Source organism: Schistocerca serialis, chromosome 6 (genome assembly GCF_023864345.2).
Source record: "Schistocerca serialis cubense isolate TAMUIC-IGC-003099 chromosome 6, iqSchSeri2.2, whole genome shotgun sequence".
In the NCBI taxonomy this organism is placed as follows: domain Eukaryota; kingdom Metazoa; phylum Arthropoda; class Insecta; order Orthoptera; family Acrididae; genus Schistocerca; species Schistocerca serialis.
In genome coordinates, this window is record NC_064643.1 from 560880490 (window position 1) to 560904492 (window position 24003).

A 24003-nucleotide genomic window follows, 5' to 3' on the forward strand; every position below is an offset into this window, starting at 1 on the left:
TTTATTGTAACAATGTTGAAAAGAACAGTTTCTACTCACCATATAGCAGAGATGCTGAGTAGCATGTAGGCACAACAAAAAGACTGTGGCTTCAGCTGCCAGAGGCTGCAGTCATGTGTGTGTGAATTGTGTTTGCGTTTTTGTATGTGTATATGTGTGTTTGTCATCTATTTTTGACAATGGCCTTGTTGTCCAAAAGCTTAAATTGTGACAGTCTTTTTGTTGTGCCTATCTGCAACTCAGCCTCTCCGCTATATGGTGAGTAATAACTTTCCTTTTCATAATATTGTTACATTCCATCCTGGATTTTCCATTGTTTGATTTATGTTTTATTGAAATGGATATAACTGTTTTTGAAGTAATTTCTGTTAGTTCCCCCTCCCCCTTACCCCTCCCACTAAAGTAACTAGATGCCCCACTCTTTCCTCATCCTCCACACTCGTTCGAACACTTTTAAACCATTCAGTCCACTGGTAAACACTTTGCTGTGACAAAACATTGTCCATGTATTGTGCTGAAAGTCTTCTATGAACTGCCACTCCTTGGACACCTTCAGACCAAAAAAAGGAGACTTATTTAGGAATGCTTTTCTTCTGTTGTACAAACAGCGAGTGGTGTGACCACCTTTATGTAGCAGTAGCGCACAGCAGATGATGTGATAATGCTACAGCCTAACACAGGCAAAGACAACAGATGACTGACTGTTGATCATGTGGCAAACCATACACAAACTAGTTGTTGTTCGGCATATTAAATCATGCATAGCAAGGTCAACTTTTGCAAAGTCTTTGTGAGATGGATTCCCAAACAATTTGATGAAGACCTCAACAGCTACCATGTGAAAATCTGTGAGCACTCACTGGACTGCCATGCTAACAAATGTGAAGCATTTCTGAAACCAATCACCACTGGAGATGAAACATAGGTTCATCACTTTGAACTAGAAAGCCAGTGCCAGTGGATGTAATGAAAGTCCCGAATCTCCAGTCAAAAAGAAATTCAAAGAGTCAACTTTCTGCTGGAAAGTGGTGCTCACTTTTCTTCTTCTTCTTCTTTTCACAAGGAGCAGTCCTTGAAAATTACCTGGAAAAGGGGCCAACATAAATAGTGAACATTACAGTGATATACTGAGCCTGTAATTCACAATAAACACTGAAGTCAATTGTCGGACAGTGCTCTTTTGTTAGCTGACAGTACATGTGCATTTATTGCTGCCCTCTCTGCTCAGATGCTAATGAGTCTTGTCCCATTAGATTATCATATGTTTGGTCCACTGAGAGATATTTTAAGATGTTGATTCAACAGCAATCAACAGACGAAGGATGTGTTGCATATATGGTGTTCTGTGCATCCAAAAACCTTTTTTGCAGAGGGTATTGGAAAACTTGTGCAACAGTGCACCAAGTACATTGAAAAGCAGAGTGACTATATTGAAAAATGATATCAGTAAAAATTGGGTGCTCTTGTTGCATTAAATTTTAAAAATTGATTGCATATACTCAGTAACATGCACTACTATGTAATTTACAGAGTTAGCTGTGTATATATATCGTTTAACAAAATCTTTTTCCCTTTCTGTAGAAGTTTAAAGTTTCCTATAGTTTGAAGCTTACCTCATTACATGACTGTTATTGGTATCTGTGTGTTAGTATAATATTTATGGTAACTGATCCAAAAGTCTGCACAGCTCCAGTTCCTTTATTTTCTGGTTTCCTATGGCAAAACTAATTTCTAGCTTGCAATCCATATTTTTGTGTCAACTGGAATTAAAGCAATGTTCTCTCCCTCTGTTGAAATTTGATTTATTTCTAAATTGGAACAGAAATCAAAAACAATGTTGATTCACATAATTTAGTTACACTGTAAATATAAGTGATGGATGACTTTAATAAACTGTTCTTATTAATGTCTAACAAGCCATGTTTAAGAGACCATGATAGTGTTTGACGTCATTAAAAATGTTTCTTATGTAAATTCCAGGCTGTCACCTCTTCAACGCCGGCGTCTTGAAGGCTGCCTGTGCCGTGTTCCTACAAATTTCTATAACCAGGTCTGGGATGTTATGACTCGAACTCCACAAGGTATCAAGGTCCGAGGCTATCATCTGCCCCAGCAACCAACGCTGTCAAACATGACACGCTCACAACTAAATTTTGCATTACTGGTTGAACAAATGCTCAATCACATCCAACAGCCTGAGTATAGACAGATTGTAGTTGAGGTATGTTACTTCAAGCTATTGAAAGTATAATAAATACACACTTTACATGACACATGAAACAAAGTTCCAAATGGTTTATGTTCAAAATTAGAATGTGTTTGAAATTCACAAAACGAATATATCAGTACAGTATATTATAAGTAACATCTCTGCAGTGTGTGATTAGCCTTGACAGCAATGCAACCCATGCAGCAGTTTATGATGCTGTTTGTGAGCTCCATAGACAGTTAATGCTGTTCTTCTTACAGAGTTGCATTCAAAACTACTGATAATGGGAATAGGGCTGTGGAGTGGCAACATTCTTCCTGAGAATATCCTAAACATGATCTTTGAGATGCATTCAAGGAGTATCAAACCTTTTGGGTGGCAGAAATACATTTATTGATTTGTATGTACAGAACCCTAATCTTCTTCAACTCATTTCCTTGGTAATGTATACACTTCTTCTAACACTCTTGCCATTGTTGGAAACACTTGGGGAACAGTTCTTTTGGAATGGTGACCAGCTGAGCTGTTGCCTTCTGTGTGATGTCTTCTCTTGACTGAAATCAAGTTCTTTTTGGGGGTGTTTTCAGTTTGAGAAATGGAAAAGTCACATGGATCAATGCCAGGGGAATAACGAGTCTGAGTAACCACAGGAATGTTGTGTGTGATGAGGAAAGTCTGAATCAGATATGCAGCAGGCAAATTTCATAGATAATCCTCTCATGCACAAATCATTGCACAAAATTTTATGTATTGATCCCATGCTTACCCCTAACTCTTCCACAAGTTCTCACAATGTGATATGGTGATCTTCCCTGACCAAAGTCTGCACTTGCCCAGTGACATTGTCATTTTGGCTTGTCAAGCATCTGCTTGAAGCCAGTTTGCTGTCCACTGACTTGGAGCCGCCTTTGAAGTGGTTGTACCTTTCCTTTATCCTTGTGTTTCTCATGGCATCACCCCCAAAAGCCCATTGAATCTATTGAATAGTTTCCACTTAGGCATTGTCAAGCTTTTGGCAAAATTTGATACAATATCACTGCTCAATTTGTTCCATCATTTTTCGGCTTACCGGTATCTGTCTTACTACACTTCCTCAATCACAGGCCAACTGCCAGCGAATGATGGTTTCTGATGGTGGCCACATCATGCTGGGCACCACATATGTGAAAGTGTATATACCCCAGGGCAACTACAAATTCCAGGAAAAACCGGGGAATTTTTTCATCTGGAAGAAAACGTCGAAAAACCTGGGAATTTTTTATTATTTTAGTTTTCAGTTAAATTTTTGTGATTTTAACTTGTAAGAACTGATACTCTGACAAAGAGTTTTGCTGTATTCTGCTACTGCAGTATAATACTGCAGCAATAAAATATAAATGAGAGAAAAAAAAAAGTATAACTTAAGTAACAAAGGAAATGTGCCATTTACAACAACAAAACACATTGCATACACAAACATCTGCAAAACAGCAGAATGTGTCAAACACTTTAGAATGAAGACTATGCAGTACTTCATAATGACAAACAGCTTCCAGCGAGCGTGATGCCACAAATATTTACATTAGGTTCACTTGAGCAGTTGCCAGCAGGCTCATGCGCAGTTGAGTTGAATATGAGCAGTACCTTCTCCCATTTCTAGCGACTTGAAATGGGGCTGTTAGATGTATCAGCAGTAGCAACAAGCTACCAGATGCTACCCCAAAAAATTTTTCTTATACACCCAAGCTTCTCCACATGACCCATGTTTATGTTTCATGATTTTGCTTTTCTTCTTTGTTTAGCACTCTTACATGAAATGAAAATAAAGCAGATTTCTGTGGCTGTGAGCTACCAAGTGAATTAAAATACATTCTCATAATCATGAAATGCTAAAATATGTTATTAGTTTCAGTTTTTTTGTCTCATTTTATCTCCACATTTGTGGCAGTCAAGCAATTAATCGGCTTGCAGAACAATGAAGTCAGTTTTGTGTGTTAGCTAAAGAAATTTGACTTTTATTAATCTTTTACACAGAGGCAGTCAATTTATTTGAAACGGTTTTAGTCCATACTATTGGCTAATTTCAACTGTTCACTGAGTTTCAAGTGCATGTTTTCATCTTCTGTCACATATTGTATTATGCCATAATAAAGAACCAAACATGAGATAATACAGTACTGGTACACCAAGAAAGCTTAATATCAGATTGGGGCTTCCATTTGGCTAAAACAACCAACACACTCGCTTATGTACATAATAGTGGCCCAAACAAATGGAGTGCTTCTGATAATTCAGAAGTTAATCTCTGTGGAGTGAAATGTACTGGTACATAGGGTCAGAGGAGTCTGAAACAAGAAAAAGTTGTGTGGAGGGCAATGGGGAGATTGTTTTTTTTTTTTAAATCATATTAAAACAAAAATTTTTGGTAAATGTGAATGATTTTATTGTGCTGTTTTATTTACCTCTGTTTTCCTGTTTTCTTCAAACTTGATTTTTTTTTTCTTAGAAAGGGAATGTAAGAAAACAAACATACTCACTTTTCTCTTAATTTTCTATGTATTTTGCTTTAAAATTTTAATTAAATGTGGACTACTGTAATTAGGTGAATTTACCGTAGTGATTTACCTGCATCTACCTTTTTTTTTATTTTCTCTTAATGTTATGCAAATTTTATAATAACATTTATATTTTTTATAATTTTTGTATGGAAAAAAGTCAGCTATAAATTAAAATTTGAGATAGTAGAAGGAAATTGTAGCTCATGCTAACTTTTTTAAAAGTAAGCCCAATGAATCCGGACATACAAATTTACATTTTAAGCCCAATTATGCCTTTTAGTATGGTTTACAAAATCCCGACGCTCTTCGAGTATCCTTTGATGTCCTTTTTCTTTTATGTCATAATATAAGATCTTGTAATGCTATATACTTACAAACATATGGGCTTCCTGCATCATCGTAGTTGGCCACATGCAGTAACGCCTGTTTTCTGACGCGCTCTGGAAATGGATGAAACAGACTTATCTCTAACAGTTCGCTGGAAAATATTGCGAATGGTGGTTTGAAAAGCATTACTTTCAAAGTAAATTTCGTTTTATGAAGATGACGTAAGTTATGTGTGTCAGTGTGGGATCAGTTTCTTAAATCACAAAGCGTTTGACTCTCATTTAAAACTTAACACTTCAAGGACCAGCTAGTTAAAAGAACTTCATGTCCAGAAGACCAGACATTTGTTTCATTATATAAACTGTTACTGACACATTTGTATAATGTATCGTAAAATGTAACACGCGCAAAAAATAAATAAATAAATTATATGTGAAAGCTTAGCTTTTCTTGTAGCTACACTATGTGTATTAATTTAAACCTTAATTCTTCCTGTTTGTGTATTCACACTACTTGACAGTGGTGTTGCTGTTGGCTGATTACATGGAATGTCCTGTGCTTTGAATATCTGCTGTCATCAACTGGCAAGACCATGTGACATGAGCTGTGTCTGGCTTACAAAAAGCATTGCAATCTCGATTTCAATGCCTCGGAAACTAACGTGCTAAGTTTGTACACATTGCTGATTATCAAAGATCTTTCAAAAGTGCTTTTTTTTTGGGGGGGGGGGGGGGGCAGTCATTTTCTAAAGTTTCGGGAATCTTATCCATTGAGAGGACTGATAAGTTTTATAGTTCCGAGGGGCAGTATACTGTCACTTGACACGGGAAAAGTGTATGTTAGCTTGGGAAAAGTGTATTTTTAACCAGAAAATCTGGGAAAATTTTGTCATTGTCAGCATATACACCCTGTATATTGAATTGTTTGCTGTTGAAGATGTTCATTCTCAGTGTGAATGCTCTATGTCAGATGTTGTCATCTTGTGCATCTCATTTCTTCAGACCTTTTCTGAAACACAATGATTAGCCTACGCATAATTCAGGAGGTAAATTACAAATTACAAACTTAAAATTAGAAAATAATGTTCCTACCTTTCAGAACTGGTATGTTTCTTTCTCACTGAAACAGATGGTGTCAGTGAGAGTAGAAGGTCAATGATGCTACATTGTAAGAATCTCAACCAGAGGCAATAGAAGGAGCAGATTGGGAAGTAAAATTGATGTGTGATGAATATTGCAATTAAGAACTAGGAGAAAAAGGGAGAAATAATTGGGGGAGTGAGGGGGCTGGGGGAGGGACCAAAGATAGAGAGTATGTGAAGGAGAGAGAGGAGAGGGAGAACGAAGATAAAAAATTAATTGAAGAAGTAATAATATTCTACTACTGGAGAAAGGAGAGATGCTGACAGGGTGCAAGAGTGTGTCACAGAGCAAGTTCCCATCGCTAATCTTGTTTAGAAGGATCCTGTGGCAGCCGTTCGCCACACAGTGTCCTAGCAGTTTTGCATCCTCACAATTTGCTACGGCCGTCTGCTAAAGCAGCAAGTTTCACCCCTCATGCAGTACTTCCATTCACAGCTGTTGATCTTGCCCTGCAACTTGACACTTCATGACTATGGTCGCTGACTATCGGTGCAGAACAATAGCTGCCCCCAGTGAGGCTTCCGCCGACTAAGTTTACCCAGTCTTTGTCCATCCCTGATATCATCCATTTCAGCTGCGGTTCTGCACCCACGCCGTGTGGAACCGCGCAAGTGACAATGCAACTGACACTGGTGCTTTTGCGATGCTGCAAGGTGCCTTCACTGAACCATCTTTATACCTGACACACAATTGCTGAGGATATTGTGTTTTCGCTTCACATTCTTGTGCAGGCTATAGATTGTGCCTTGTTTTTCGAAGTGTGGTAGTGCAGATATTGTGTAGTGAACACTGAGATGAGGCAATGATTTCTCTGACTCCACTGTTTATACCACACCACACCCGGTTAGTGCATTCGCATCTCGAGTGCAGAACTGATTTACATTTGAACCTGAGGCCATTTATGGTTCTCCAGCCACGTATGGACCTCTCCTTTATGTGTCTGTAACTCTGTGTGTTACTTAGTTCAATAAAGTAAGGAACCTTCCTACACCAGTGTTACCTGTTTCAGTGAAGTAAGGAACCCTTCTACACTGGTGACCCGACAGTGAACTCAGTCAACTTAATTTTCTATTTCAGCACACTTTTGGCCACCTCTCCCCATTAGGTGCAAGCTCTGACTCCCACACAAGTGCACGCAGCAACTTCCTTTTTTATGTTATGGTTGCAAGTGTGCTTCGCATCGTGATCTCACTTCTTTACGCATGTTTTGCCACCTCTTGTGGAACTTAGTGACGAATGGTTACCACCCCATCCCCAACTGATGCCCCAATGCATGCAGCTGCCATGCCAGCACCACCATGTGCCTCACAGAACTGGAACGCTGCAATGCCGACCTGCGCACGCATCTCGCAGCGACACAACTGCCGGTGGCCCACGCTGCCCAGCTTGTCTACAGTCTACATCAACAACCTGAAGACACACACCACCACTACTGACAATATCAGGCCCTCCGAAAACATCGATGCTACTGCACCAACCATTTCTGTCAACAAAGCCCATAAGACACTCACAACACTACAGCCAAAAAAACTGCGGGAAACTCACCATGCTATGCCAGTGCTGCACCTGACCCACCGGCTGTCGCCAACACAGATGCACAGGATGCTCACATCCCTGCTACTCTACTCTTCCACAGCCTACAACGAAACCAGCAATTTCCCCTCTCCTACAGCCAACTGCAGGGTACACTCCCACTGCCTCATCACAGCCCCCAACACTTACACAACAGTGTTATTTCATGTGCTTCCAGTGCCGCACCCCCACCTACTGCCACCCGTCTTGACACCAGAAGCACAGGCGACTCATGCTTTCAGGGTTTGGCAGATACACTTTCAGCTGTAAAATGAGGCCACCCTGCCAACACCACCTTGCAACCACCCGGCAATGCTGCTGCACCCTCACCATCGCAGTCCCTCTCTGGCAGCTGCATCCTGCACTTGCCCACACCTGTGCACACAGCACCAAACACTGGCTCACACTGTCCTGGCATGGCATCATTCACCCCATGCGCCCGTACACACTGTCAGGCAGCAGACAGACACTATGCCCAACACTTAACACTTGACATGTGGCACCCATCACTGCCCCAGGGTCGGCATCCACACCATTGACAACATGATCCTCCACTGGTATCAGCTTTCAGCCTTCACCATTGCCACCTCACACAATACCACAGCTCCGCTCTCACAAGGAACGGGGGGTGTGGTGTGGTGGCCTTTCACCACATAGCTGTCTTAGCCGTTCTGTACACTCACAACTTGCTACGGCCCTCTGTTAAGGCAGCGAGTTTCACCCCTCATGCAGTACTTCTGTTCACATCTGTTAATCTTGCCGTATGACAGGACACTTCATCGTTATGGTCGCTGACTACCGGTGCAGAACAATAGCTCCCCCTAGCAAGGCTTCCACTGACCAAGTTTCACCAGTCTTTGTCCATCCCTCGTAGCATCCAGTTTGGTTGCTGCTCCACACCTGCGCCAAGAGGAAGTGGCCATATGTTGGTCCACCTGACTCTGATGCTTTTGCGATGCTGCAAGATGCCCACACTACCATGTGTTTATGCCTGGCACTCAGCCACCGAAGATATTGTGTTTTTGTGTCAGGCTCCTGTGCAGGCTATAAATTTTGTCTTGTGTGTCTGAGAGTGGATATCATAAGTGCGGATATTGTGCGATGAACACGGGGATGAGGCAGTGATTTCTCTGACTGCCATTTCTTCCACACCACACTCGTCTACTGCATTCACATCTTGAATGATTGACTGATTTACATTCGAACCTGAGACTATTTGTGTTACTCCAGCAACATACGGACCCGTTCTTTCTGTGTGTGTAACTTCACGTCTTACTTACTTCAGTTAACTAAGTAACCTTCCTGCACCGTGTTATCTGTTTCAATAAAGTAAGGAACCTTCCTATAATCCTAATAGCCCATGTGATGTAGCAGGCACTCTGCTCTCGTGCGTCAGGCTGTAGACTGTGCACAGCGGCTCGGTGCTTGATGTGCCCAAATGTGACATTTCTTCATTGTCTGTTCATGTGCTCAGCCAGTTTAGAGGTGGTCATTGCAATGTAAAATGCTGTATAGTGAATACATGATTGTTAGTGAACAACGTTTGTGGTGTCACACGTTCATCTGTTTTCAGTGTTGTGGGCTTTATTTGGGGTGTAAATGGAATAAGTGATAGTGGGTAGGTACATACGTGAAAGTTTTACAGTTGGAATTATTGCAGGGGCACGAACCTTGAGGTATGGACAAAGATCTGGGGATGTCGTGTGATTTCACAATTATGTTACAGACATTAGGCAATAGCTGAAATCAGCAGTGGATGAGATGACCTCATTTCAGTTACTGAGATATTCACAGCCTTGGCAGAATAATGTATTGAAGAATTTGAAGTCCTGGTGGTGCTGGGTGATGAGTGAGGTATTTATGAGGTTTCTTCGGAACTGGGAGCTGTATTTGTGAGAGGAAAAGACTTTTATTTTAGGGCATTCATTAAGTAATGCAGCTCCTTTTTTTCATGGCCTATTTCAGTCGAAAAAATGCAGAATTTATTGTGAAACATCTTGGAACATTCCTACTTCAGCCACTATAGTTTCATGAAGTTTCAATAGGTGTGGTGCTGTATGTTGCCTTGAAAATGGCATCTATAATAGAATCGGTTCCAAGAAGAGAGCTGTTGTTGAGTTTTTCTGTTGGAAAGTCAGAGCATCACAGATATTCATAGGTACTTGCAGAATGTCTATGAGGATTTGGCAGTGAAGAGAAGCATCGTGAGTCATTGGGTTAGGCATTTGTCCTCAAACCTGGCTGATCTCCTGCTTGCTGGTCGGTTGCACATAGCTGTGACTCCTGCAACGTTGGAACATGCACACATTCTCATTCAAGGTGATCGATGGATCGCAGTCAAACACCTTGCTGTACAACTGGATGTCTATGTTAGTAGTGCTGACACATTCGTCCACTAGTTTGGTTACTCAAAGGATGGTGCCCACTGGGTTCATCACTGTCTAACAGAAGACCATTGAGAGCAGCAGAGGACCATCTGTGTGAAACTGCTTTACAAGGCTGATTGTGACATATTTTTGTCAAATAGGCAATGAAATATGGGTTCATCACTTTTCTCTGTAAACAAAACAGCGGTCCAAGGAGTGGCGCCACACTAGGTCTCCAAAGAAAAAGTTCAAAACCGCACGCTCAGCTAGTTAAGTCATCGCGATGGTTTTCTGGGACTCTGAAGGTGTTATTCTGTTTGATGTCCTCCCTCATGCTGCAACAATCAAATTCAGCATGTTTGTCACCACAAGAATAGAAACCAACTTCTTTTCCGTGACAATGCAAAGCCTCGCATAAGTCTGCACACCCCAGAGGATCTCTCAAAACTTCATTGGACTGTTCTTCCTCATCCACCCCATGGCCCGGATCTTGCACTTTCCAACTTTCATCAGTTTCGCACAATGAAAGATGCACTCTGCAGGGAGCAGTTTGTGGATGATGGGGAGGTTATTGATGCAGCAAGATGTTGTCTATGAAATTGACCAGCAGAGTGCTGTCATGCAAGCATACAGGCCTTCCCAGTAAGATGGCATAAGGTCATCACATTGAATGGAGATTATGTTGAAAGGTAGTGTTTTGTACCCAAAAGAGTGGGAATAATATGGTGTTTGGAACTGTGAATAAAACCAGCCTGCTTTCAGAAAAAAATGTGTTGCATTACTTATCGAATGCCTCTCACGTGTCACATCTGCTGTCTCTTATCTATCCATAAAAGGAGCAGCCATCCACTTAGTTGCAGTCCATTGTACATGTTGGTTAGCCTACTGCAAATGTTCCATTAAATTATGAGCAATGAGTGTGCCCCACTGCAAATGCTCCATCAGATTATGAATAATGAGTGAGACACACAGGTCTGGTTGCACTGCATACATCACTTTCATTAAGCCCTCTGCACATGTTCTTCATATCACTCTTTCAGTGTGTCTGATAGGAGGAAGACAATGATTGTAATGGATTCATAGTCACATTTTGTGGAGTGAATAACAGCAAATTTTGGGCACTGATGACATATCCTGAGTCACCCCTGGCTGCACCTTCTCATTGCCAAACCTGCAATTGGAAACTGGTACCAAAGTTTTTGAACACCAGGAAAAGGAGCATAACTCTACAGAGTCGCAACTGTCTCCAGTTTGCAAGTGAGCCCCTGTTGTAGTTTGTGTAGTAAATTATGTTGTCCACCAAAGTTGGATATCCTAGTGTGATGTTCCTTGTCACACTGCATGTACCTCTGCTCTCTGACATAAGTGATAAATTAAATTTATAAGGTTTTTTGTGAGCATTGAGATTCGCACTTGAACAGTTCATTTCACACTTAAGACATGCAGGTGACTCAAGGGCGAAGAATCTGACTTTCTGTGGTATAGAGAGAGGATGGCCCAATTATAAATAAAGAAACAAAGATACTAAATGACACAGACTGAGCAAAAAGTTTGTCTTGAGATCATTATTGTTATAGTATTACGAAAGCAGTAAACTTGTTAATTTACGGAACCACTGACATTTGAATTGTTGTTCGGTAGCAGTCATAGGTTCCTGATCAATTGCAAATAGGTTCTTGGAGCAGTTCAGTTTCAGTTGAGTCAGTGTGAAGATGCATTATGATCGAGTTGGGCTAGAGTTGCATCTCAAAACTGTGAGTCATGGAGATATCACGGGACTGATTCATTCATGAGTATAGCATTTCAGGCTGCAGACAATATTCTTGTTTGAATTTACAAGAAGTCACAAATCTAGTTTGTGAATATCATTAATGTAATTAAAATTCTGAAATTTTATTCACAAATTTTAATTTCAATCATTCAATGGACCCATCACCCACAACTAGCTACCTATGCCTCAGCTCCAAGGACACAAAGGAAGGAGATTAAATAAGGAGATGGCCATAACATATCCAACATGAGCTCACAGTAAATACACAAAGAAATGCATTATCCACTTGATACAATATCCCCACCTGATACAAGGCCACAAGGCAAGTACTACAGCAGGATACCCACAGCTGACAGGCATGTGCAGTAGTTTTCTATGGGTACAGCTATGCAGAGATAGCTAACTACAGCTGTGCTTCTCTCAAACATACTACTGTCTTGTATGTACAGGTGACAGAAGTGAAATGCTGTGTAACTGGTTTGTGTGTAGTAGCTTTCCATTCATTCTTTCAATCATTGAGTCCCATAGTTTCCATCAAGAAGGCAAGCTTTCAACGATGTGATGAGGAAATCATAGAAGCCTAATATGTATACCATATTAACAATAAACTATCACTGTATTACTTAATTTCTAGTCATGCTTATGCTGTCTAAATTTAATTGAGTGAATTAGAAAGAAAGTAGCTACTTTGAAAAAAGTTGCTGCCACTTCAGTTTTACTATAAACAATTAGTAGCTTAACATTTATTTGGTTACAATGGTGTTTTTAAAAGAAAAATGTACTTACATCTACGTATTGGAGTCTTTTTTCACTACATTAATATTTGTCACAGATCCTTACAACAAACACTACTACTTAGCATTTAGCTAAGAGAACTTTTCAATCTATGAATCTAGATATTTACATAATTTCTGGATTGTGTGGCCATTGAGGTGTTTTCTTTCGAATTAGTAGAAATTAGCAATGTCTTGCTTTATATTGGATGGGAGCTTGTAGAATATCTTCCCATCAGAGCACATGACTCCATTTTGAACTCTAGGCATGGAGCCTAAGTCTACATAAAAATTATGTTGATCTAGATCTATTCTCTGTGAACTACTGCGAAGTGCATGACATTGTACCAGCATACTGTAATTAATCTAATCTTCTTCTCACGATCCCTAGGGAACATTCCTAGATCATCATGTAAAGCCGGTTCTTGAAATTTTTTAAAAATCCTTTCTTGGGATAGTTTGCATCTGTCTTCAGGTGTCTTCCAGATGACTTTCTTGAGCACCTCTGTGACATTCTTCCATAGGTCAAATAAACCTCTGAATGTATGTGCTGTCCTTCTATATATATATATATATATCATCTGTTAATCCTGTTTGGCATGGAAAAAAGAAGGAATATTAGGCTTTAACAGCCCATTGACGTCGAGGTAATTAGAGATGGAGCACAATCTCAGATTGATTCAAGGACCGGGAAAGAAATTGGCCATTCAAAGGAATCATCTCAGCATTTTCCTGGAGCAAATTAGGGAAATTGTAGGAAACCTAAATCAAATGGCCGAACATGGGGTTAAACCATTGTCCTCCTGGATGCGAGTCCAGTGTACTAACCACTGCATGTTTGGCATGCGTCCCACACATTTGAGTGATTTCTGGGATGGGTTGCATGAGTTATTTGTAAGTAATTTCCTTTGTAGACCGATAGCATTTCTATTGTACCAATAGACTGAAGTCTGCCACCAGCATTAGCTATGACTGAGCTCATGTGATAGTTCCATTTCAGATCCCTACAAAGTGTTACACCCAGGTGTTGTATGGGTTCACTGATTTCAATGGTGGCTCATTCATTTTCTGAAGTGCGCAGTTTCAATTTTTCAAAAACTTAAAACAAGTTGTCAGTCTTGACACTACTTTAAATCTTATGATAATCTGACAATATTTGTCCAACTTTTACTGACAGCACTTCATTATAGGTAAATGCATCATCTGCAAAAAGTTTGAAGTACTATTAGTATTGTGTGCAATATCATTAGTATACAATATGAACAGGAAGAGTCCCAACACACTTCCCTGGACACACTGGAAGTTACTTCCATGTCTGCTGATGACTCTGTAACCAAGATAACATGCTGTGTCTGCCAGATCAAAAAATCCTCAATCCACCCTCAAATTTTGCTTGATACCCCATATAATTACACTTTTGATAATAAGCATAAATATGGCACTCAGTCAAATGCTCTTTGAAAATCGACCCAACTGTCTTGATTCATGGATTTCAGGATGTCGTGAGAAAAGAGTGAGTTGGGTTTCACATGATCAGTATCTTTGGAATCCGTGTTGGTTAGCCAGGATGAGGAGGTCATTCTGTCGGAGGTACCTCATTACATTTGAGCCCAGAATATGCTCTAAGATTCTACAACATATGGATGTGAGGGACACTAGACGGTAGTTTTACGGATCACTTCTCCTTCCCTTAGTGTAGGTGGGTGTGACTGGGACTTTCTTCCAACTATATGGCAGCACTTTTTGTTCAATAGATCTATGGTAGATTATAATTAAAAGAGGGGTTAACTCAACCACAAATTTGGTGTATAGTCTGACAGGGCTTCCACCAGATCCTGGAAATATATTCAACTTTAGCAATTTCAGCTATTTCTCTACATTACTGACACTAATACCTATATGTTACTGTCTGGTTTATGTCTTGTATTGTCTGTATGTGACAATGTAAATAATTTTTAGTATCTGCAACAAAACCATTCAGGAGTAAAAGCTTATGGAAGTGAGAGTAAGAATTCCTAGACATAGAGCTGCAAAAAGTACTTTCAGTACTTTACATAATAATCTTACTGTTTAATTCTGCTGAATGGATTCTTTATTTACTTTAGGTGCACTGCCCCATAAGATAATTCTGTACCAAAACAGGGACTGAAAATATGCTAAATAAGCAAACTTTTTTTCCCAACACAGTGAGAGATGCTTCTAAGGGCATGACATACTGAACTGAGCTTCTTGATTAGTTCATCTATGTGTGGTACTATTTAACTTGTTATGCAACTGGAATGGGAATGTAAGGAGATGGGACCTGGATAAACTAAAAGAACCAGAGGTTGTACAGAGATTCAGGGAGAGCATAAGGGAGCAATTGACAGGAATGGGGGAAATAAATACAGTAGAAGAAGAATGGGTAGCTTTGAGGGATGAAGTAGTGAAGGCAGCAGAGGATGAAGTAGGTAAAAAGACGAGGGCTAGTAGAAATCCTTGGGTAAAAGAAGAAATATTGAATTTAATTGATGAAAGGAGAAAATATAAAAATGCAGTAAATGAAACAGGCAAAAAGGAATACAAACGTCTCAAAAATGAGATCGACAGGAAGTGCAAAATGGCTAAGCAGGGATGGCTAGAGGACAAATGTAAGGATGTAGAGGCCTATCTCACTAGGGGTAAGATAGATACCGCCTACAGGAAAATTAAAGAGACCTTTGGAGATAAGAGAACGACTTGTATGAATATCAAGAGCTCAGATGGAAACCCAGTTCTAAGCAAAGAAGGGAAAGCAGAAAGGTGGAAGGAGTATATAGAGGGTCTATACGAGGGAGATGTACTTGAGGACAATATTATGGAAATGGAAGAGGATGTAGATGAAGATGAAATGGGAGGTACGATACTGCGTGAAGAGTTTGACAGAGCACTGAAAGACCTGAGTCGAAACAAGGCCCCCGGAGTAGACAATATTCCATTGGAACTACTGACGGCCGTGGGAGAGCCAGTCCTGACAAAACTCTACCATCTGGTGAGCAAGATGTATGAAACAGGCGAAATACCCTCAGACTTCAAGAAGAATATAATAATTCCAATCCCAAAGAAAGCAGGTGTTGACATATGTGAAAATTACCGAACTATCAGCTTAATAAGTCACAGCTGCAAAATACTAACACGAATTCTTTACAGACGAATGGAAAAACTAGTAGAAGCCAACCTCGGGGAAGATCAGTTTGGATTCCGTAGAAACACTGGAACACGTGAGGCAATACTGACCTTACGACTTATCTTAGAAGAAAGATTAAGGAAAGGCAAACCTACGTTTCTAGCATTTGTAGACTTAGAGAAAGCTTTTGACAATGTTGACTGGAATACTCTCTTTCAAATTCTAAAGGTGGCAGGGATAAAATACAGGGAGCGAAAGGCTATTTACAATTTGTACAGAAACCAGATGGCAGTTATAAGAGTCGAGGGACATGAAAGGGAAGCAGTGGTTGGGAAGGGAGTAAGACAGGGTTGTAGCCTCTCCCCGATGTTGTTCAATCTGTATATTGAGCAAGCAGTAAAGGAAACAAAAGAAAAATTCGGAGTAGGTATTAAAATTCATGGAGAAGAAATAAAAACTTTGAGGTTCGCCGATGACATTGTAATTCTGTCAGAGACAGCAAAGGACTTGGAAGAGCAGTTGAACGGAATGGACAGTGTCTTGAAAGGAGGATATAAGATGAACATCAACAAAAGCAAAACAAGGATAATGGAATGTAGTCTAATTAAGTCGGGTGATGCTGAGGGAATTACATTAGGAAATGAGGCACTTAAAGTAGTAAAGGAGTTTTGCTATTTGGGGAGCAAAATAACTGATGATGGTCGAAGTAGAGAGGATATAAAATGTAGGCTGGCAATGGCAAGGAAAGCGTTTCTGAAGAAGAGAAATTTGTTAACATCCAGTATTGATTTAAGTGTCAGGAAGTCATTTCTGAAAGTATTCGTATGGAGTGTAGCCATGTATGGAAGTGAAACATGGACGATAAATAGTTTGTACAAGAAGAGAATAGAAGCTTTCGAAATGTGGTGCTACAGAAGAATGCTAAAGATTAGATGGGTAGATCACATAACTAATGAGGAAGTATTGAATAGGATTGGGGAGAAGAGAAGTTTGTGGCACAACTTGACCAGAAGAAGGGATCGGTTGGTAGGACATGTTCTGAGGCATCAAGGGATCACCAATTTAGTATTGGAGGGCAGCGTGGAGGGTAAAAATCGTAGAGGGAGACCAAGAGATGAATACACTAAGCAGATTCAGAAGGATGTAGGTTGCAGTAGGTACTGGGAGATGAAAAAGCTTGCACAGGATAGAGTAGCATGGAGAGCTGCATCAAACCAGTCTCAGGACTGAAGACCACAACAACAACAACAACATGCAACTGGACCCCAAGGAATTTTACCGTGGATTTCATTTGATGTATGACTATTAATGTCTACTTCTGGTGCTAACATCCAATCTTTGCCAATTTGGATTTCATATACAAATCTTTGTGAAATTAAGCCTTAAACTGTTAGTTGTGAACCATTTGGAGGCATGCATAGCTATCTTCTGAGCTGTGTGTGCTAAGCTTGAGTTTGGCCCACTGATTATTATGCTTGTGTCATCAGAAAATGTTACAGTTTTTGAACTTCCTTTTAAAGTCAGTAGAGGATTATTTATGTAAGTAAGAAATGATATTGAGTCCAGTACTGATCCTTGAAGCACTCAATGTGTTATGTTCCCTGTTGTAAATTATAAAGTCTGAGCTCCACAGTTTTATTTGTGAATGGTATATTTTCTCAGGATACAACTTTTATTCATAACTTAAATGAACTTCAAAGAGATTATATAAAAACCAGAATATTACAGAAAATACCAAGGAATAACACTTTACAGTGAACACTAAAACATTCTTCCTTTTATCATAACACTTCCTCTCAAAGGAAAAATAAAACAAATCTGCCAAATAAACAAACAATAAGTTGCTGCTTGACTTCCTGCACACCAGTCTCTGCTTACAGCAAATTAAAGTGAACCCACTCAAGTGGCTTTGTCAGAAGATCAGTCAACTGGTTCTTTCCATCCATATGTTCCAACATAATTTCATTGCTCAGAAATCTGTCACAAACATGAAAGTGTCAAATCTTGATATGATTTGATTGATGATCATATTCAGCATTTTTTTGCCAATTTTAATACACTGTCATTGTCAATGTAAAGTGTTGGAGAGTGTCACAGCATTTCAACTAATTCACTTAATAAACAGTGTAACCAAATTAATTCTTTGGCTCCTTCACCTACAGAAATAATTTCTGCTTTGCTTGTAGATGTAGCCACAGCCTTCTGCAAGTAACTTGTCCATGATATTGTCCCACCAGAATACTTTGCCACAATGCCAGATTTTGAATGTCTTGTTTACTTGTCTCCAGTGAAATCAACCCCACTGTAAGTTCTCAAATTTTCTTCCCTTTCATAGATAATACTATGAATAAATGTACCGTTCAGATATTAAAATATGAATTTCACTCAATTCCAGTCCTCAGTGATTGGTTTTTCCATAGCTCAAGCAGCTTTATTCACTGCAAAAGCTATGTCTGGACAAGTTGCTATCGACAGATGCATAAGACATCCAGTTGCCCTGTGATAGGGGACAGAGGATAAAACTGCTTCATCTTGATCATTTTCTTCATATCCAGCAGCAGTTTAAATCATGTTGGATTCTGCCATTCAAAATCTTTCAAGTATTTGTTGATTGTATATATATTTGACATAATAATTGCTCCACCTTCATTTTGCATTATTTTTATGCCAATGAAATTCTCAAGGGTCCCCATTGTTATATCAAATTCATGTTGTAAAGTGTCCAGAAAAGTTGTAATTCATTCTTTGTCATTTCCAACGATTAGACCATCATCAACTTAAATTGCTGCATGAAGTCTGTTTCCATTGTACTGCTACAACAACAACAACTACTACTACTACTACTACTACTACTACTACGTGATCAGGCCCAGTGGACCACACACATCTACAAGTTTCCTCCTCCACTGTATTCTGTCCATTGCTGCTATCCGCCGTCCGTTCACATCTATTGACACTTGGTTTAAATCTTCATGGAGTCCATCCTTCCAACGCTTCTTGGGTCTCCCTGGCGGTCTCTTTCCTGTAGGTGTGAAATCCAGGAGCTTCCGAGGCCATCTGTGATCCTCCATCCAGACTACATGGCCGGCCCACTGCATTCGTTTGGCTTTGACAGTTCCTGCTATGTTGGGCTGCTGATGTAGTTCCTCAAGCTCTTGGTTGTATCTGATCCTCCATCCCCCTGTATCTGCATCCAGAACTGGACCGAAGATCTTCCGAAGCAATTTTCTCTCAAAAACAAGGAGCTTATGGAAGTCCTGTATCCAGATACTCCATGTCTCACAGCCATATAGAACAACAGGCTGTTTCCATTGTATTTATGATAAAACAAACAAGGGTCTGCAGCACTCTTTTGAAAACCCACTTTATTAATTACTCCCCTAAAATGTTAGTTCCAGCAGCATGATGCTTGTCCATTCAAAAAGGCCAGTTTCACATTAAATTGTTTCAACACCATCTACTTTGAAGCAGTTGATACTAGTAGCAAAACTTGAATTGTGTCATAACATGCAACAGGAGTATATGCATCTTCACAATCAGTTCCTAATTACTGAGTATATCCTTTAGGAACTAATCAGGCTTTGAAACAAGTGCTTCCATTAGTTGCAACTTTTCGACATAGAACCCAGTGATTTTACTTACAATACTCTGTCAGTTATGGGATGTTTGCCTAATACCCACTTATTGTGTCTCTTTAGTGCTTCTATTTCTTCATTTGACTGCAGTACATCAGGGTAACAGTTTGGATCTTTATGGTTGTCAATGAAGAATTCACTGCTTCCTCAGAAAAGTCATGGGTTTTGGCTTTCAAGAATTCTGTTGATTCTATATTATTGTCATCTGATACTTGCTTCCTCCAACTTTTGCTGTCAAACATTATACCGTAGCTGATGTATGCGGCTGCTCTGGCTGAGAACAAATGAGCACTTGCATCAGTCACATGCATAACACTTTCCATTCTAGCCCTATACCATTTATTGTTTCATCTTATTCCGATACAGACTGTTCCTTGACCAAATGCACACACATTAGTGCCTTGCTTTCCTAATGAAACAACATCAAATTTGCTATACAAAATGAAGTACTGTTTGTTTGGAGTGATATGCTTTGTAGCACCATCATTACAATACCATTTATTAACAGCAATACAATTTCTTCTAGACAAAGCCATTGTGTGTGAGATAAATACAGTGTTACCATTCACTTTCTCTTCTTGCCATGTGTTATTGCAGTTAAAAGCATTCAGGTTGTTTACATTCATTGCCATGAAATTTTTGTTTTGCTCACTCTTTCAACATCTTCTATTTCTGAGTGTTAGAAACAACAAATGCACTTTGTTCATGCAATTCAGTGGTGCAATTATTTCAACAAGTAAGTTCAGACTCTGATTATCTGATGGTATTGTCTCCCAGGGATCTTTGAAATTATTGTATTCCTTTCCTAGTGTTGATAACATTTGACCATTTAATATTTCTTTTGGCAATGTATTCTCTTCATATTAAATTAATTCATCATTTAGATCTACAAATACGATCTGTAACTTAGCAACATGTGTGCTAATGTCTTCTGTTTTGTCACGTTCAAGCGTTGCCTTCTGCTGCATACAAGTCGTGCATGCAGTTTGTCCCATATTTTTTTGAACATTTTTGTACATCAACACAAGTTCAGCAACTCATTTGCTTAACGCACTTGCTATTAGACTCGCTGCTTTCGCGTCATTCTTTTGCCATTTTGCGTTTGCTGCGTTTTGTTCAGTAGTAGGATCTCAAGGCAATACAACAGGTTTGTGTGTACTGATGACAATGTCTTTGAGTTCATATGAACGGAGCACCATAGACATGTGCCATTTCCATTCTGCACAATTGTCAGGCCCTTCAAGCTTATCAATATTCACTTTATAATCTCCATTTGTTACTCTGTTCTTACCGTACAACTCATTTCAACAAAAAATTCTTCTGCCAGCACACATTGGATTGATATTTTTTCCCCCATCTTCTCTGTGGACTGCTGTATTTAAATCTTATAGAGGTCTATAGTTAGTATCATAAACACTATTCTGTATGCTTCTTGTTCACAGCTGCTTTGCATTGTCTCCACAATACTCGTCCGAAATCCAGAGCTGACCTTTCAGAAGCAACTGGACCTAGACCACCTTATGAATGAAGCATACCATATGTTTTGCAAGGTAATTAATCATTTTTTTTGTTTTAGTGAACATTTTCTATTTAATTTCTTAATTTATGGCCAAAGCATGAGCATGTAAAAATAAACAACAAATTGGAAATTTTTACTTATTTTATATAACAGTAAATTTGGCAATTAAGACTGAAGGCAGTTTCTAAAAAATACTGAGAACAAATTTATATCCTCCATTGCAGAGAACAAGCTGTGTTGATTATTTGTGACAAGTTAGAAATGTACACTGGATGAGGCATCTGTCCCAGATATTCCCTTTCACTTATTCCATGACAAGAATATTTACAAATGTGATTGACACTGCCATACTGAATAAATCTTACTTCAGTTACAAAATGTTTAAGACTGTAAAATACACCAAAAAGAAATGTGAGGTTATCTTCAGGAAGGCAGTTTTTATAGTTCTTACATTGTTTTTCTATACTTTATGTTCAAGACAGTTTTGTGCATATTCACTTCCACACCACTTGCAGTTAGAACATATTGACATTTTTCCATTTAATGACTGACATATGAAAAAAACCCTTTGCTTTGTACATTTTCACCCACATCATACTTGTAATTGGAACATATTGACTTTTTTCCATTAATAACTGACACTTGAAAAACCATGTTGCACCTGTAGGAACTAACAAAGGCAGAGAGTTTGATCTGTTGGACGGACTGTAAAATTGCTGACACTCCCTAAAAGCATCTGAATACATGCTAAATGGAAAAAGAAGGAAAAGAAAACACAATTTAATAATCAACATAATTTAATAAACATAACTTTTTGCCAATTTTGCAAACGTTTTTTGGAACTGAAGGGGAAAGAACCAAAATAATTTACCTAATGAATTCTCTTTACAACATGCTAAAAGAGTTATATGACTTGTGGACTCAATAGTGTATTAAGATCTGTGTAATGGCTTGTTGCTTTGTACATCTATGCCTTGTTTTCTTCAAGTAGCAGCCATTAACAAAAAATCTATATTGCCAGAATGAGTCTTTCACTCTTCAGTGGAGTGTGCATTGTTTTGTAACATCTTGATGGGTTAAAACTATGGGCTGGACAGGAACTTGAACCCAAAACCTTGGCTTTTGTCAGTAGTGCTCTTGCTGACCGAGTATCCTGGCTTGACCAGTAAAGCTGTAAGAGTGGGTCCTGGGTAATGAATGAATACCTCAGTTGATATGAGCAAAATTCCAGGTTTGTACATGGATCCATCACATAGTTTTAAGTTGCCAGAATGTTTCAAAAGTATCTACACTATGTGATCAAAAGTATCTACACTATGTGATCAAAAGTATCTACACTATGTGATCAAAAGTATTCGGACACCTAGCTGAAAATGACTTACAAGTTTGTGGCAGCCTCCATCAGTAAAGCTGGAATTCAGTATGGTGTTGGCCCACCCTTAGCCTTGATGGTAGCTTCCACTCATGCAGGCAAACGTTCAGTCAGGTGTTGAAGGTTCCTTGGGGAGTGGCAGCCCATTCTTCACAGAGTGCTGCACTGAGGAGAGGTGTCGATGTTGGTTGGTGAGGCCTGGCATGAAGTTGGCGTTCAAAAACATGTCAAAGCTGTTCTGTAGGATTCAGGTCAGGAGTCTGTGCAGGCCAGTCCATTAGAGGGATGTTATTGTTGTGTAACCACTCCGCCACAGGCCTTGCATTATGAACAGATGCTCAATCGGGTTGAAAAATGCAATCGCCAACCCTGAATTGCTCTTCAACAGTGAGAAGCTAGAAGGTGCTTAAAGCATCAATATAGACCTGTGCTGTGATAGTGCCACACAAAACAACAAGGGGTGCAAGTCCCCTCCATTAAAAACACAACCACACCATAACACCACTGCCTCTTAACTTTACTGCTGGCACTACACACGCTGACAGATGACGTTCACCGGGCATTCACCATAGCCACAGTCTGCCATCGGATCACCACATTGTGTACTGTGATTCACCACTCCACACAACATTTTTCCACTGTTCAGTCGTCCAATGTTTACACTCATTATGTCAGGCAAGGCATCGTTTGGCATTTACTGGCATGATGTGTGGCTTATGAGCAACCGCTCAACCATGAAATCCAAGTTTTCTCACCTCCTACTTAACCGCCATAGTACTTGCAGTGGATACTGATGCAGTTTGGAATTCTTGTGTGAGGGTCTGGATAGATGTCTGCCTATTACACATTATGACCCTCTTCAACTGTTCGGTCTCTGTCAGTCAACAGATGAGGTCGGCCTGTACGCTTTTGTGCTGTATGTGTCCCTTCACGTTCCCATTCACTATCACATTGGCAACAGTGGACCTAGGGATGTTTAGGAGTGTGGAAATCTCATGTTCAGATGTATGATACAAGTGACACCCAATAACATGACCACATTCAAACTCAGTCAGTTCCACGGAGTGCCCCATTCTGCTCCCTCATGATGTCTAATGACTACTGAGGTCACTGATATTGAGTATCTGGCAGTAGGTGGCAGCACAATGCACCTAATATGAAAAACATATGTTTTTGGCGGTGTCCGGATACTTTTGATCACATAGTGTTTGTTCAAACAGTAAAGTGGTGAAAGTGAAAATGCACAAAAGTGTTGCTGTAAAGATTCACAGTAAGTATATTTTGAACTGAACAGTAAAAATATCTTTAAAACTATGTTTTAAACTGATGTAAGAAGGTAAGAAGAATTTGTAAGACTAGTTTTGTAAAAAGTACACAAATGACTAAAAACTAATGTAAGAATTGTGAAAAGCCTCTGAAGGTGAGTCATTGTATTTCAGATTCATTATGCATTAATGAACATTTTGTGCAGAAATGATTGTATAGATTGGTTTAATAAGTCTGGTAAATTTCCACGAAAGAATAAACATTTTTGTTGCAAATCTGGATTTTTCCAAGGATCATGTAAAGAATATCAACAATGTATAGCATACAGTTCATAATGACAGCTGTCTGAATTAGTCAGTGTGTCAGCTG

General features: G+C 39.5%; 1 protein-coding gene across 5 annotated transcripts in view; it reads left to right on the forward strand.

Moving 5' to 3' along the window:
• LOC126485127 (probable phosphorylase b kinase regulatory subunit beta) overlaps positions 1–24003 on the forward strand; it is a 188420-nt gene that overhangs the window by 154917 nt on the left and 9500 nt on the right. For all 5 annotated transcript variants that reach the window (XM_050108765.1, XM_050108766.1, XM_050108767.1 and 2 more), the window contains 2 exons: positions 1981–2221; positions 20920–21027. In XM_050108765.1, the coding sequence (XP_049964722.1) occupies positions 1981–2221; positions 20920–21027 (349 nt within the window). The remainder of the gene's footprint in view (positions 1–1980; positions 2222–20919; positions 21028–24003) is intronic.